The sequence below is a fragment of the Stigmatopora argus genome, chromosome 5 (assembly GCF_051989625.1).
Source record: "Stigmatopora argus isolate UIUO_Sarg chromosome 5, RoL_Sarg_1.0, whole genome shotgun sequence".
NCBI classification, from domain to species: domain Eukaryota; kingdom Metazoa; phylum Chordata; class Actinopteri; order Syngnathiformes; family Syngnathidae; genus Stigmatopora; species Stigmatopora argus.
In genome coordinates, this window is record NC_135391.1 from 20,970,234 (window position 1) to 20,982,717 (window position 12,484).

General features: G+C 47.0%; 1 protein-coding gene across 11 annotated transcripts in view; it reads right to left on the reverse strand.

Annotated features, from left to right (window-relative positions):
- c5 (complement component 5) overlaps positions 1-12,484 on the reverse strand; it is a 182,521-nt gene that overhangs the window by 41,205 nt on the left and 128,832 nt on the right. For all 11 annotated transcript variants that reach the window (XR_013300197.1, XM_077599914.1, XM_077599921.1 and 8 more), the window contains one exon: positions 8,453-8,542. Coding sequence is in view for 10 of the 11 variants with exons in the window: in XM_077599914.1 (XP_077456040.1) it covers positions 8,453-8,542 (90 nt within the window). In the remaining variant the exon portion in view is untranslated. The remainder of the gene's footprint in view (positions 1-8,452; positions 8,543-12,484) is intronic.

A 12,484-nucleotide genomic window follows, 5' to 3' on the forward strand; every position in this document is an offset into this window, starting at 1 on the left:
TGGATACATGACAAGGGAATTTAGGCAGACGATCCGACAAGGACATTATAATCAGTGGGGTTTAAATAGACACAACAGGGACTAATTTTGAATCACGTGCAGCTGCGCGAGTACAACGGCAAGGCCGGGGGGACAAACAAGAGTAGGGAAACGGCAAAGGGAAAAACAATAACAGGCTACTCCTAACAGCACGTTTATTAAGGTGAAATGGCGGCGCCCTAGGTAAGATGGCGACGCCCTGAGTGAGCAGTGTCAGGCACAATTGAGTTTGTTCACATTTTTGTTTAGCGTTTTATCTGTTCATCTTTTCTCAGTTTTGAAATAAATTACCGTATCGGCCGCATTGTCTTGCGTTATGGCGTTTCGTCTTCGTCACCTTGCAGTTTCGTGCATGTCGTCTTTTTATGCGCATATAAGCCGCACACTCGATTCAGTCATCATTTTTGTCCGACAAATGCAGCTTTTATGTGAGTAAATATGGTATATGTTTACATTGGGACCATTATGTTGATAGCGGTCCCACGCTGACATCAGAAAAATGCAACTTTAGGCATGGGAAAGGATTTGTGCTATTTTGGCGGATGCATTTACAAGTCAAACTTGGTTGATCTAGTCATACACGTATTTCTTCTGGATTTTGTGATGCTTGACTGAGAGTACACAATTTTAGCCTGCTACATATCTTGTGAGGAATCATGCCCTATATTTTGATGTCGGTGGTTGGGGGGCACTGTAGCGTGAATATATCCACTGACTGCCAATCTGGTGTCTTGGATGCCTCACAACCACATCACAGAAAGTCTGGCATGCCAGTAGTACTGCTTGTCATGACAAATAGGTCACACGTCCTCTGTGTTCAAACTATTTTTAAAGAATATTGATTAAGAGTGTGACTTTGTGACTGGGGTGTGCTTTCACTTGCGTGTGTACTCTCACTCATTTTTTCCTGGCAGTGTGTGACACCAACACTTGTTCCCCACCCTAGACATGGCGCACCCTTTCGCATCATATCATTTCCCTATAATGTATGTGGTGCATTAAAAGAGGTGCAGGAGAAGCGGGGTAGGCAGCAGTCTAAGTGTCCTTCTTCTGACCACAACCACAGCCACTCTCTAGTCTACGGTGCCTAAAATCAAAGAGAGCTAGTCAAGAACGATGCAGCTTCTTGCTTAATCATCCAACATCGTTTTTTAGTAATATTTTGTTTGTTTGAGGGCTTCTAAGGGATTAAGTGGGTCGCCATTGTGGTTTTGGGAGAGGCATTTTCATTCTGGAGTAGAACCATTTCTTTATGATTTTACGTTTTCTACAAGATTTCTAATCTCTGCTTGTTGTATTTCTAATCCAAGCAATACTTTCCTGTCAATCCTGGAGCCTATCCCAGCTGACTTCGGGCCAGAGGTGGGGGACACCCTGTATTGGTGGCCAGTCGATTGCAGGGCACAAGCAGACGGACAACCATGGATTGGCAGACCGGGGGGGTGGTTCCCCCTTTTTAAAAAGGGGGACTGGAAGGTGTGTTCCAATTACCGGGGAATCACACTCCTCAGCCTCCCCGGGAAGGTATATTCTGGGGAACTGGAGAGGAGGGTCTGCCGGGAGGTCGAATCTTGGATTCAGGAGGAGCAGTGTGGTTTTCGTCCTGGCCGTAGAACGATGGATTCGCTCTACACCCTCAGCAGGGTCCTTGGGGTCATGGGAGTTCGCCCAACCAGTCTTCATGTGCTTTGTGCAAAGGCATTTGACCGTGTCCCCCGGGCAGTCTTGTAGGGGGTACTCCGGGAGTATGGGGTTCTGGAACCCTTTTTACGTGGGGTCCGGTCCCTTTATGACCGGTATCTGGCCCTCCTGAATAAGCTGGTCAGGAGGGCCAGCTCTGGAGGAAGTGGGAGAGCGGAGAATGCTGACCAGGATGATGTCCATCATGGACAGCACCTCCCACGCCCTGCATGAGTCTGTGGAGTCCCTCCGAAGCTCCTTTAGCAATAGACTGCGGCACCCTCATTGCAGGAAGGAGCGCTTCCGCAGATCCTTCCTCCCATCAGCTGTCAGGCTCTTTAACAAAAACATGGCTGAGTGTTAAGACCTACCGTATGCATGCATGTACATTTATGTGTATGTATGTATATATGTGCTAAGCAACACGCTTATTTATTTATATATTTATTCATGTATTTATTTATTAACTTACTTATTACCTATCTATTTATGTCTAAAATGCCTTTCCTATTCCTGCATCCTCACCCTCTTGCTACTGTGACAACGAAATTTCCCGAATACGGGATGAATAAAGTTATCCAATCCAATCCAATCAGAGTCTGGTCCGCGTAGCCGGCAGTAAGTCGGATGCGTTTCCAGTGGGGGTTGGACTCCGCCAGGCCTGCCCTATGTCACCGATTCTGTTCATCACTTTTATGGACTGAATATCTAGCCGCGTCTGTGGCATTGAGGGGATCTGGTTTGGTGGCCTCAGTATCGCATCCCTGCTTTTTGCAGAATATGGGGTTCTGTTGGCTTTATCAGGCCATGATCTCCAACTCTCGCTGGAACGATTCGCAACCGAGTGTGAAGCGGTCGGGATGAGAATCAGCACCTCCAAATCTGAGACCATGGTTCTCAGTCGGAAAAAGGTGGCATGTCCTATTCGGTTCAGGGATCAGGTCCTTCCCCAGATGGAGGATTTTAAGTATCTTGGGGCCTTGTTCATGAGTGAGGGAAGAATGGAGCAGGGGATTTACAGACAGATCAGGGCGGTGTCAGCAGTGATGCGGAGTCTGCACCGGTTTGTCGTGGTGAAGAAGGAGCTGAGCCAAAAGGTGAGGCTCTCTATTTACCGGTCGATCTAATTTCCCACCCTCATCTATGGTCACGAGCTGTGGGTCATGACCGAAAGAACGAGATCCCAGATACTAACGGCTGAAGTGAGTTTCCTTTGCAGGATGTCCCCCTCTCCCGATAAGTTGGCTCAGGCATCTGATCAGGATGCCCCCTGGACGTAGGAGGACATGGAGCAGCACCCGGACACGCTGGGGAAACTATTTCTCCCGGCTGGCCCGGGAACGCCTTGGGATACTTCGGAAGAGCTGGTATAAAAATATTAAAAGTCACATCCTGGCAAGGTAAATTCTAAAATATTGCACAATCTAAGACATTGCACATTGTTATTGCACACCCCAAAGTTATTCCACAGAAGGGATTGTGTATCGTGATAACGCAAGTTCAGAGTCCTGATGGCTGTGGGAAAAACTGTCCCTGAGTCTATTTGTCCGTGCTTTGTGAGACCTGTAGTGTCTGCCAGAGGGCAGCAGCTGGAACAGGTTGTGACCAGGGAGGTCTGGGTCCCTAACAATGTACCTCTGCTGAGGTAGCGAGGGCTGGCAATGTCTTCCAGTGAGGGCAGAGAGCAGCCAATGATCTTCTGAGCGGTGTTGATCACTCTCTGCATGGCTTTTCTGTCTGCTGCCGTGCTTCCAGCGTACCACACTGTGATGCAGTATGCCAGGATGCTCTCTACAGTGGTTCTATAGAAGGTTACCAGAAGCTTAGTGTCCAAGTTGTTCCTCCTGAGTACCCTCAGGAAATGGGCGTTTCTGGGCCTTTTCAACACTGCCGTGGTGTTGGTAGACCAGGAGAGCTTGTCCGTGACGTGGACCCCCAGGAATTTGAAAGACTGGACTCTGTCTACGCATACTTCACTTATGAGGAGTGGGGCCAGGTTTGTGCTGCGTTTGCAAAAGTCCAGGATTATTTCTTTAGTTTTCGTGGTGTTTAGTGTGAGATTGTTCACAAAGCACCACGAAGACAGTTTGTTGACCTCATTTCTGTAGGCAGACTCGTCCCCCCTCAGATGAGTCCGACCACTGTGGTGTTATCGGCAAATTTGATGATGGAGTTAGACTGGTGGGTCAGTGTACAGTCATATGTGTACAGGGAGTACAGAAGAGGACTCAGTACACAGCCTTGAGGGGAGCCAGTGCTCAGTGTGATGGAGGAAGAGAGGTGGGGACCAAGTCTAACAGTTTGTTGACGGTTGGTTAAGAAGTTCTTAATCCAGCAGCAGATGGAAGAGGATAGTCCAAGGTGGGAGAGTTTGTCAGTCAGAATGTCCGGTATTATAGTGTTGAATGCTGAGCTATAGTCAATGAAAATCATCCTTAAATTCCCATGGTGCTCCAGGTGGCTCAGTGCTGTGTGGAGACCTATGGCGATGGCATTCTCAGTGGACCTATTTGCTCCATAAGCAAACTGGTGAGGGTCAACTGAGGGAGGGATTGTATCCCTGATGTGGCGGGCGACCAACTTTTCAAAACACTTCATGATCACAGGCGTAAGTGCAACAGGCCTATTATCATTCAGGCTGTCAATGGTTGGCTTTTTAGAGACAGGGATAATGGTGGCAGATTTCCGGCAGGATGGAATGATGGATTGTTGCAGGTGTCAGGTCTGTAATACAACTTCAGAAACAGGCACAGAAAGAGTGAGACCAATTTAAAGGAAATTGGTTTATTACCAGACTGCAGGATGGGGAGAGAGCTCTGACAGTGTAGTACCGCACAGCCTGGTGTCCTTTGCAACTCTCTCCCAATGAACAGTGGGTCAGTCTTTATATAGGAAAACAGGGTAATGGTTCTATGACAGCAATGCAGGACAGAGTTTATGCAAAAAAAACTTTGGGCTGATATGTTTAGATTTTTGCAGGGCTAAGTAATTTGCAAACACGTAATTTTTATAGCTCACACAAACTGCCCAGCCTATCTTACATTGCGCGATGCAAACAAATAATTGCAAACCGAGTTTGGCCACATGGTGCAATGCAAACAAACAATTGCAAACCGAGTTAGCCAACCTATCTTACATTGCGCGATGCGAACAAACAATTGCAAACCAAGTTTGGCCACATGGCACAATGCGAACAAACAATTGCAAACCGAGTTAGCCATCTTATCTTACAATCTTATCTTACAGTAGGGAACAATAGAAAATCTTTGTGAAAACCCAAGTCAGCTGGTCAGCACAGGCTTTGAGCACCTTCCCAGGTACTCCGTCAGGGCCAGCAGCCTCCCTGGTGTTCACAGTCCGCAGTACCTGTCTCACTCCATGTTCAGGACAGGCAGAGATGGTCGGATCCAGCAAGGTGAGGGAGGGGTGTGGCTCTATAAGCATGTTTGATGTTATAATAAACATGGTCTAGAGTTGTATCTCCTCTGGTGTCACACTTTACGTACTGGATAAACTTAGGCAGAACAGTCTTTAAACATGCTTTGTTGAAGTCACCGGCGACAATAAAGACTCCATCGGTTTGGTCAAGCTGCTGTTTGTTTACAGTCGCTAGCAGGAGGCTATGTGCCGTGCTAACGTTAGCATCCGGTGGGATGTAAACAGCCATTACAATGACAATCGTCAATTCCCTAGGTAGATAGAAGGGCCTGCCAAGAGCTCCAAATCAGGGGAACAGTGAGTGTTAATGATCCTACTGTTGCAGCACCAGTCGTTTGTATGTACACGCAAAGCCCCCCCCCCCTGCTTTTTCCGGATTCTGTCGTTGGATCCTGCCTGTGTAGGGTGCGGCTAGCTAGCGATACCGTGACATCGGGTATTTGTGGGTGTAGCCACGTTTCCGTGATGAGAATAATGTTGTAGTTCCTGACAATGCTGTTGGTAGCAAGCTGAATTTCCAAATCGTCAATTTTGTGGGTGATGGATCCCCCGGACCTAGCCACTGACTCTTATCACAACGTTGCACAGGTTTTTAGCAAGGAGCATGCAAAAGACCTCCCTGCGCCAGGGGCCACTCTCCCCAAGGGGCGTCTCTAGAATATCTCCAAGCCTGAGCGGCAGGCCCGTGAGGGTCACATCTCTGACGCCCTAGCCGCAGTCCTAATCCGGTAATCTTCCTCCCCATAGGGTCAGGATTCCTCTATGTCGGGAAGAAGGACAGTTTGCTACACCCCTGCGTCGACTACCGGGACCTTCACGCAATCACCATCAAGAACAGGTACCCCTTGCCCCTCATTGCCTTGGCTTTCACTCCGTTTCATAGTGCGCACATTTTTACCAAGTTGGACCTCCGTAACGACTACCATCTTGTTCGCATTCGGGAGGGGGACAAATGGAAGAGGGCTTTCACCAACCCCCTGGGCCATTTTGAATATCCTACAGAGCACAAACAGCACGTGCGACAGGTGTTGCAACAGCTCCTGGAAAACCGCCTTTATGTGAAAGCTGAGAATTGCGAGTTTCATATTCCACCGACCACCTTTCTCGTGTTCGTTGTATCCGATGGGGAGATGAGGATGGACATTACAAAGGTGGCGGCTGTCACGCAGTGGCCCAGGCCTTGGGGAAGGAAGGAATTACAGCACTTTTTGGGGTTCGCAAACTTCTATAGGCAGTTTATCAGGGACTATAGCCATATTGCCACCCTCTTTCACAGCATTCATGTCCTCAAAGTTCCCATTCCATTCGTCAAATCAGCTGAAACGTCTTTCGGTGACCTCAAGTCCAGTTTTACCTCTGCTTCCGTTTCGCCCACTAAATTACAGTTTCTTGTGGAGGTCGACGCTTGGGGGTTGGGGTCGGCGCTATCCTCTCTAAGCGCAAACCGGGGGATGGGAATGTGCGCCACCGTGCCTTTTTCCCCTGTAGCCTGAACGCAATTACGGCATTAAGGACCATAAATTGCTCACTGTGAAGCTATCTTAGAGGAATGGCGGCATCACCTCAAAGGGGATAATCACCTATTTGTGTTCTGGACTGACCCAAAGAACTTGGAATATATCAGACCGGAGGCTGAACCCTCGTCAAGCAGGGTGGGCCATGTTTTTCTGTAGATTTAATTTTACTTTTTCCTATGTCCCGGGTTCTAGAAACGAGAAAACGATTTACTATCCCACATTTTCCAACCCACGGATTCTGAGGAGGAGCCCACGACCATCCTACCACCCTTCACTTTAGTGGAAATCGGGACTGACCTGGAGGCATCGGTCCTGTCATTGCCTTCTCGTAGGGGAAGGGATACGTCATCGCTTTCACCAAATATGATTGGCTAGTGATAGAGTGGACTAGCCAGAGCTACCAAGCTGTATCTGTAGCGAGCTGCACAAGCAAATATATTGTTGTGTTGATTTAATAGCGGTTTTGTCAACCCGCAATGGCTGAAGGAGGAGAAGAAATGGATTTGTTTGCAGATTTACTGTCAAAGCCATTTTCAAGACGGACTTTTCAAGAAAAAAAAGCTGGACATCATTAAGAAGGGTCGGACAACTCTAAAGGAAGCAAGCGGGAACGAACATTTTCAGCACTTAATTGAACAAAAAGGTATGCCAGAAATACGACAGGACAGGCTCGACTTTCAGCATTAGCTTCGATGGCGATAGAAAAGAAGGAGGAAAGAAAGGAGGATGGATATTGTATACAGTTAAAAAGGATTTTTGGTGAGTAAAATATGGCTATATTCCTAAATAATATTTAAATTGTATGAAATTCTCGGGGAAGGTCGTCCTCTGGGCCCAGTTCTGATATCTGAAAAGCTCCAGTGTTTGTATTTAAGCTCCAGTGTTTGTATTTAATCAATAAATGCTGCTAGGAAGTGGATTTTACCCCATTTTACTGCAATTTTTGCCGTTTCGCATATGGACGTATCAACGTTCATCGCTGTCTTTTTCCCAGGGATTTGATACTCCGGGCCTCGGTTCCGATGTCTAAAAAGCTCCAGTATTTGTATTTAATCAATAAATGCTGTTTTTGGCTGGATTTTACCCCATTTTCGGGCAATGTTTGCCGGTATGACATCGACATTCATCGCTGTCTTTTCCCGGGAAAATCACCCCCCCTGGCCTGGTTGTAATGTCTGAAAAGCTCCAGTATTTGTATTTAATCATTAAATGCTGCTAGGAAGTGGATTTTACCCCATTTTTGTGCATTGATTTATTGATTATTTTTTGTGTCGCAGCTGTAGCTGCAGTAGAGGTTTTATAGCCATAAAATAGTTTTTGCTGAAGGTGTCACTAGGAAATGCATGGACCGCCACTGCCCAAAACACATTTTTGCATTGTCAACAGTTTGGATGGCGATGACAAGGTGGAGTCTTATCAAGATTTCCACTCTGGAAGGTGTTTTTTTTTTTTTGCATTTTCAGCCCCCCAAAACACTGTCAGCGTAAAAACAATAAGGGTCTTTGTAAAAGTTTTTGCATTTTCACCCATGTGAACATTGATGTGTAAATGGCCCCTGAGAGAGGACACTGTCAAGGTGACTAACGCAGGTCCAATTGTATGGAAATGTATAGGTAAACGCAATAAATGCTGACAAATAACTTTGGAATACCTTTTTGTACACCCAATGGATTTGAAATTTGACCAGATAAGGAATGGAAGTTCAGGCTTCCAATCTTACACTCCTGGACCTAAAACCCAGACCTGGTCTAATAGAAGAAAAGTAGAATCTATCTCACCATTTATCGTGACCATTATATCCGTGGCTGTGTTCGGAACCAAGTTGGCAGGTGGCAGATTCTTCAGCATCACCGACAATTTCTCAAAACCTGTAACAATGACAAAAGTGAAGCAATACTGACACACAATATACAACATGTGATAATTTGGTGCTCTTTGGATAACTTTATTCATCCCGTATTCAGGAAATTTCATTGTGACAGTAGCAGAGGGTGATTAGACAGAACAAAAAGCAAAAGCACAAAGCAAATCAAAGTAAATGGGATCGTTAAGAATCACCAATTCAAATCATTAAGACAGAAAAGCAGCAAAAACACAAAACGGGCAAGAATGGACGGAGCTACCGCCGCCGGCTGCCACTTGAACGGCGCCATTTTGGTTGCGGTAGCTAAAACGGATGCAGACTCAGAAAGACGTTGTAAAGTTGGACAAAAACTGGAACCACACACAGAAAGTCTTCCACAAGATAGGGAACTTCTGAAGCTATGCTTCGTCTCCCGGCACTTTTGTCCAGCTCCGAATTTCCAGCGGGATTGAGGTGTTGCTCCTTCTGCTGCGTATTGTAACAGCTAGTCCCATATGTATGACAGTGTAGGCATGGCTGATGGTTCCAGAAAAGAAGTGGCAGAAAGAAGCCAGGCTAACAGAACAAAGAAAGTTGTAAAAACATTAAAGTAAAAAGTATAAAGTACAAAGCAAAGTAGAAAGGAATGTATTAAGAAATATTAAAATGTAAAAAAATGTTAAAGATAGAAGGGCTGTAAAACACGAAAAATAAAATAAGAGTGGGCAGAGCTACAGCTTCCACGTGACGGCGCCATCTTGGAATATTGGATTGGATAACTTTATTCATCCCGTATTCAGGAAATTTCGTTGTCACAGTAGCAAGGGGGTGAGGATGCAGAAATAGGAAAGGCATTTTAGACGTAAATAGATAGGTAATAAGTGGGTTAATAAATAAATACATGAATAAATATATAAATAAATAAGCATGTTGCTGAAATATATATATATATATATATATATATATATATATATATATATATATATATATATATATATATACACATATATAAGGACACATATACATACATATAGATGTACTGCATGCATACGGTAGGTCTTAACACAGCCATTTTTTTTGTTAAAGAGCCTGACAGCAGATGGGAGGAAGGATCTGCGGAAGCGCTCCTTCCTGCAATGAGGGTGCAGCAGTCTATTGCTGAAAGAGCTTCGGAGAGACTCCACAGACTCTAGCAGGGGGTGGGAGGTGCTGTCCACGATGGACATCATCCTGGTCAGCATCCTCCGCTCTCCCACTTCCTCCACAGAGTCCAAAGGACAGCCCAGAACAGAGCTGGCCCTCCTGACCAGCTTATTCAGCCTGTTCCTGTCCCTCTCCATGCTACCGCATCCCCAACAGACCACTGCATAAAACACTGTAGATGCCACCACAGTGTCGTAGAAAGTCCTCAGCAGTGTCCTGCACACCCAAAAGGACCGTAGACTCCTCAGTAGGTAGAGGCGGCTCTGGCCCCTTTTGTACAGGGCATCTATGTTTGTGGACCAGTGTAGTTTGTTGTTGAGGTGATCACCCAGGTACTTCAAATTCTCCACGATTTCAATGTCTGTACCCTGGATGTTTACCTGAGTGGTCTGTTGAGGATTCCTCTGAAAGTCGATGACCATTTCATGGTTTTGCCTACACCAGTCAACAAAGGCTGTGATGACTCCCCTGTACTCCAGGTCGTTCCCGTCCGTCACTCGTCCAACAATAGCGGTGTCATCAGAGAACTTCTGGAGGTGGCAGGTGTCTGTATTATGTTTGAAGTCTGATGTGTAGAGGGAGAAGAGGAGTGGGAGAGCACTGTGCCTTGTGGGGCCCCCGTGCTGCAAGCTACCACATCAAACGTACAGTCCTGGAGTCTCACATATTGTGGTCTGTCCGTGAGGAAGTCGATAATCCATGCGGCTAGGTGGTTCCTTACTCCAGCCTCTTCCAGTTTCCTTCTCAGCAGGACCGGCTGAATGGTGTTGAACACACTGGAGAGGTCAAAAAACATCATTCTCACCGTGCTTCCCGTGTTCTCCAGGTGTGAAAGAGACCTGTGCATCAGGTAGGTGGTAGCGTCTTCCACACCAATGCCTGGACGATAGGCGAACTGCAGAGGGTCCAGCTCTGCATTCATCAGGGGGCTGAGGTGATTGAGGATGATCCTCTCCAATGTCTTGATCAGGTGAGAGGTTAATGCTACCGGCCTGAAGTGGTTTGGCTCCCTGGGTTTCGCAGTCTTTGGAACTGGGACCACACAGGAAATTTTCCACAAGGTGGGGACCTTCTGCAGACTGAGGCTGAGGTTGAAAATATGCAGAATCAATTGCCAAGCCTTTCCACACACTCTCTCAGTAGTCTGGAGCTGAGGCCGTCTGGACCGGTAGCCTTCCTTGCCTCGATCTTCTTTAGCTGTTTTATCACCTGATCGATAATAATGCAGAGACCGGTGGAAGAGGGGGAGGAAGAGGAGGAGGAGGAGAACGAGGGGGGAGAGTTGATTCTGGTCTGGCGGGTCAGGGGAGTGGGGGCAGGACTGAATCTGTTAAAGAACTGATTCAGTTAATTGGCCCACTCCCTGTCTCAGGACTCCGGGTCTCTCTCACTGTTGCCTCCATGGCCCGAAATGGTCCTCAAGCTCCCCCAGACCTCTTTGGTGTTGCCTCTCTGGAGTTGGTTCTCCAGCTTCCTCCTGTAGATGGTCTTTCCCTTCCTTATCTCTCTCTTCAGCTCCTTCTGGACCATTTTCGGACTCTGTTTCTCCCCAGACCTAAAAGCCTTCTTTTACTTCTTCTTCAGGAGGATCCTTAGATCCCTGGTGACCCATGGCTTATTGTTGGAGAAACAACGGACCTTCTTGGAGGGTACAATGTTCGAGGGTACAATGTTCTCAACACAGAAGTTAATATAATCTGTGATGCAGTGGGTCAAGCTGTCAATGTCTTTCCCATGTGAATTGCACAGCACCTCCCAGTCAGAGGTCTCAAAACAGTCCCTCAGTACCATGCTGGTCTCCTTGGTCCATCTTTGTATGATCCTCGTGGTAGGTTTTATTTTCCTCACCATAGGGATGTAGGTGGGGATCAGATGGACCAGGTTGTGGTCTGAACGGCCCAGTGGGGGAGGGGAACTGAGCTGTATGCCTCCTTTGTGTTGGCATACAGCAGGTCCGGAGTTTTTTGTTCCCTGGTGTGGCACTTCACATACTGAGTGAAGGTGGGGAGAGTAGAAGCGAAAGGAGCATGGTTAAAATCACCAGGGATAAGAAGCAGAAACTGGGGGTGTGACGTCTGCAGCCGGGACACAGCAGCGTGGAGCAGCTCGCGAGCGACTGCCGCATCGGCCGAGAGAGGTATATACGCAGTTATTACGATAACGTGCGAGAACTCCCGGGGGATGTAAACAGCCTCATGCTAACAGCTACTAGCTCGATATCTCGAGTGCAACGTTGCTCCTTCACAGTAATATGCCCGGGGCTGCACCATCTACTATTAATAAAAACAGCTAGTCCCCCACCTTTCTTCCTACCGCTCTCCTCAGCATCTCTGTCCGCCCTCACCAGCTGAAAGCCATGCAAGGAGATGAGAGAGTCCGGAATTAGTTCATTCAGCCAGGTCTCCATGAAGCACATAATGCAGATTCTCCAATATTGTCGTTGTTGTTTGGTAAGCGCCGTCAGCTCTTCCATCTTATTGGGGAGAGATCTTACGTTCCCCATAATAATAGATGGAATGCTGGGTCTGAAGCGTCGCTTTCTCTCCTTCGTCCAGCTCTGCATCCTCTTCTCTTCCTCTTTAACTCAGCGGGGAGGTCCAGGTCCAGGGGAATCCAGGTGTTGCGTAGCGCTAACAGCTGATCCTTTGTGTAAAACAGCGTCTGCATGGCTGAGTGGGTCAAAAATGTAATGTCCAGAATTTGCAAAGATAAACTAAACTTAAAAGATCAAAGACTGCCTCTCGCACAACTTGAGTCTTGGAGT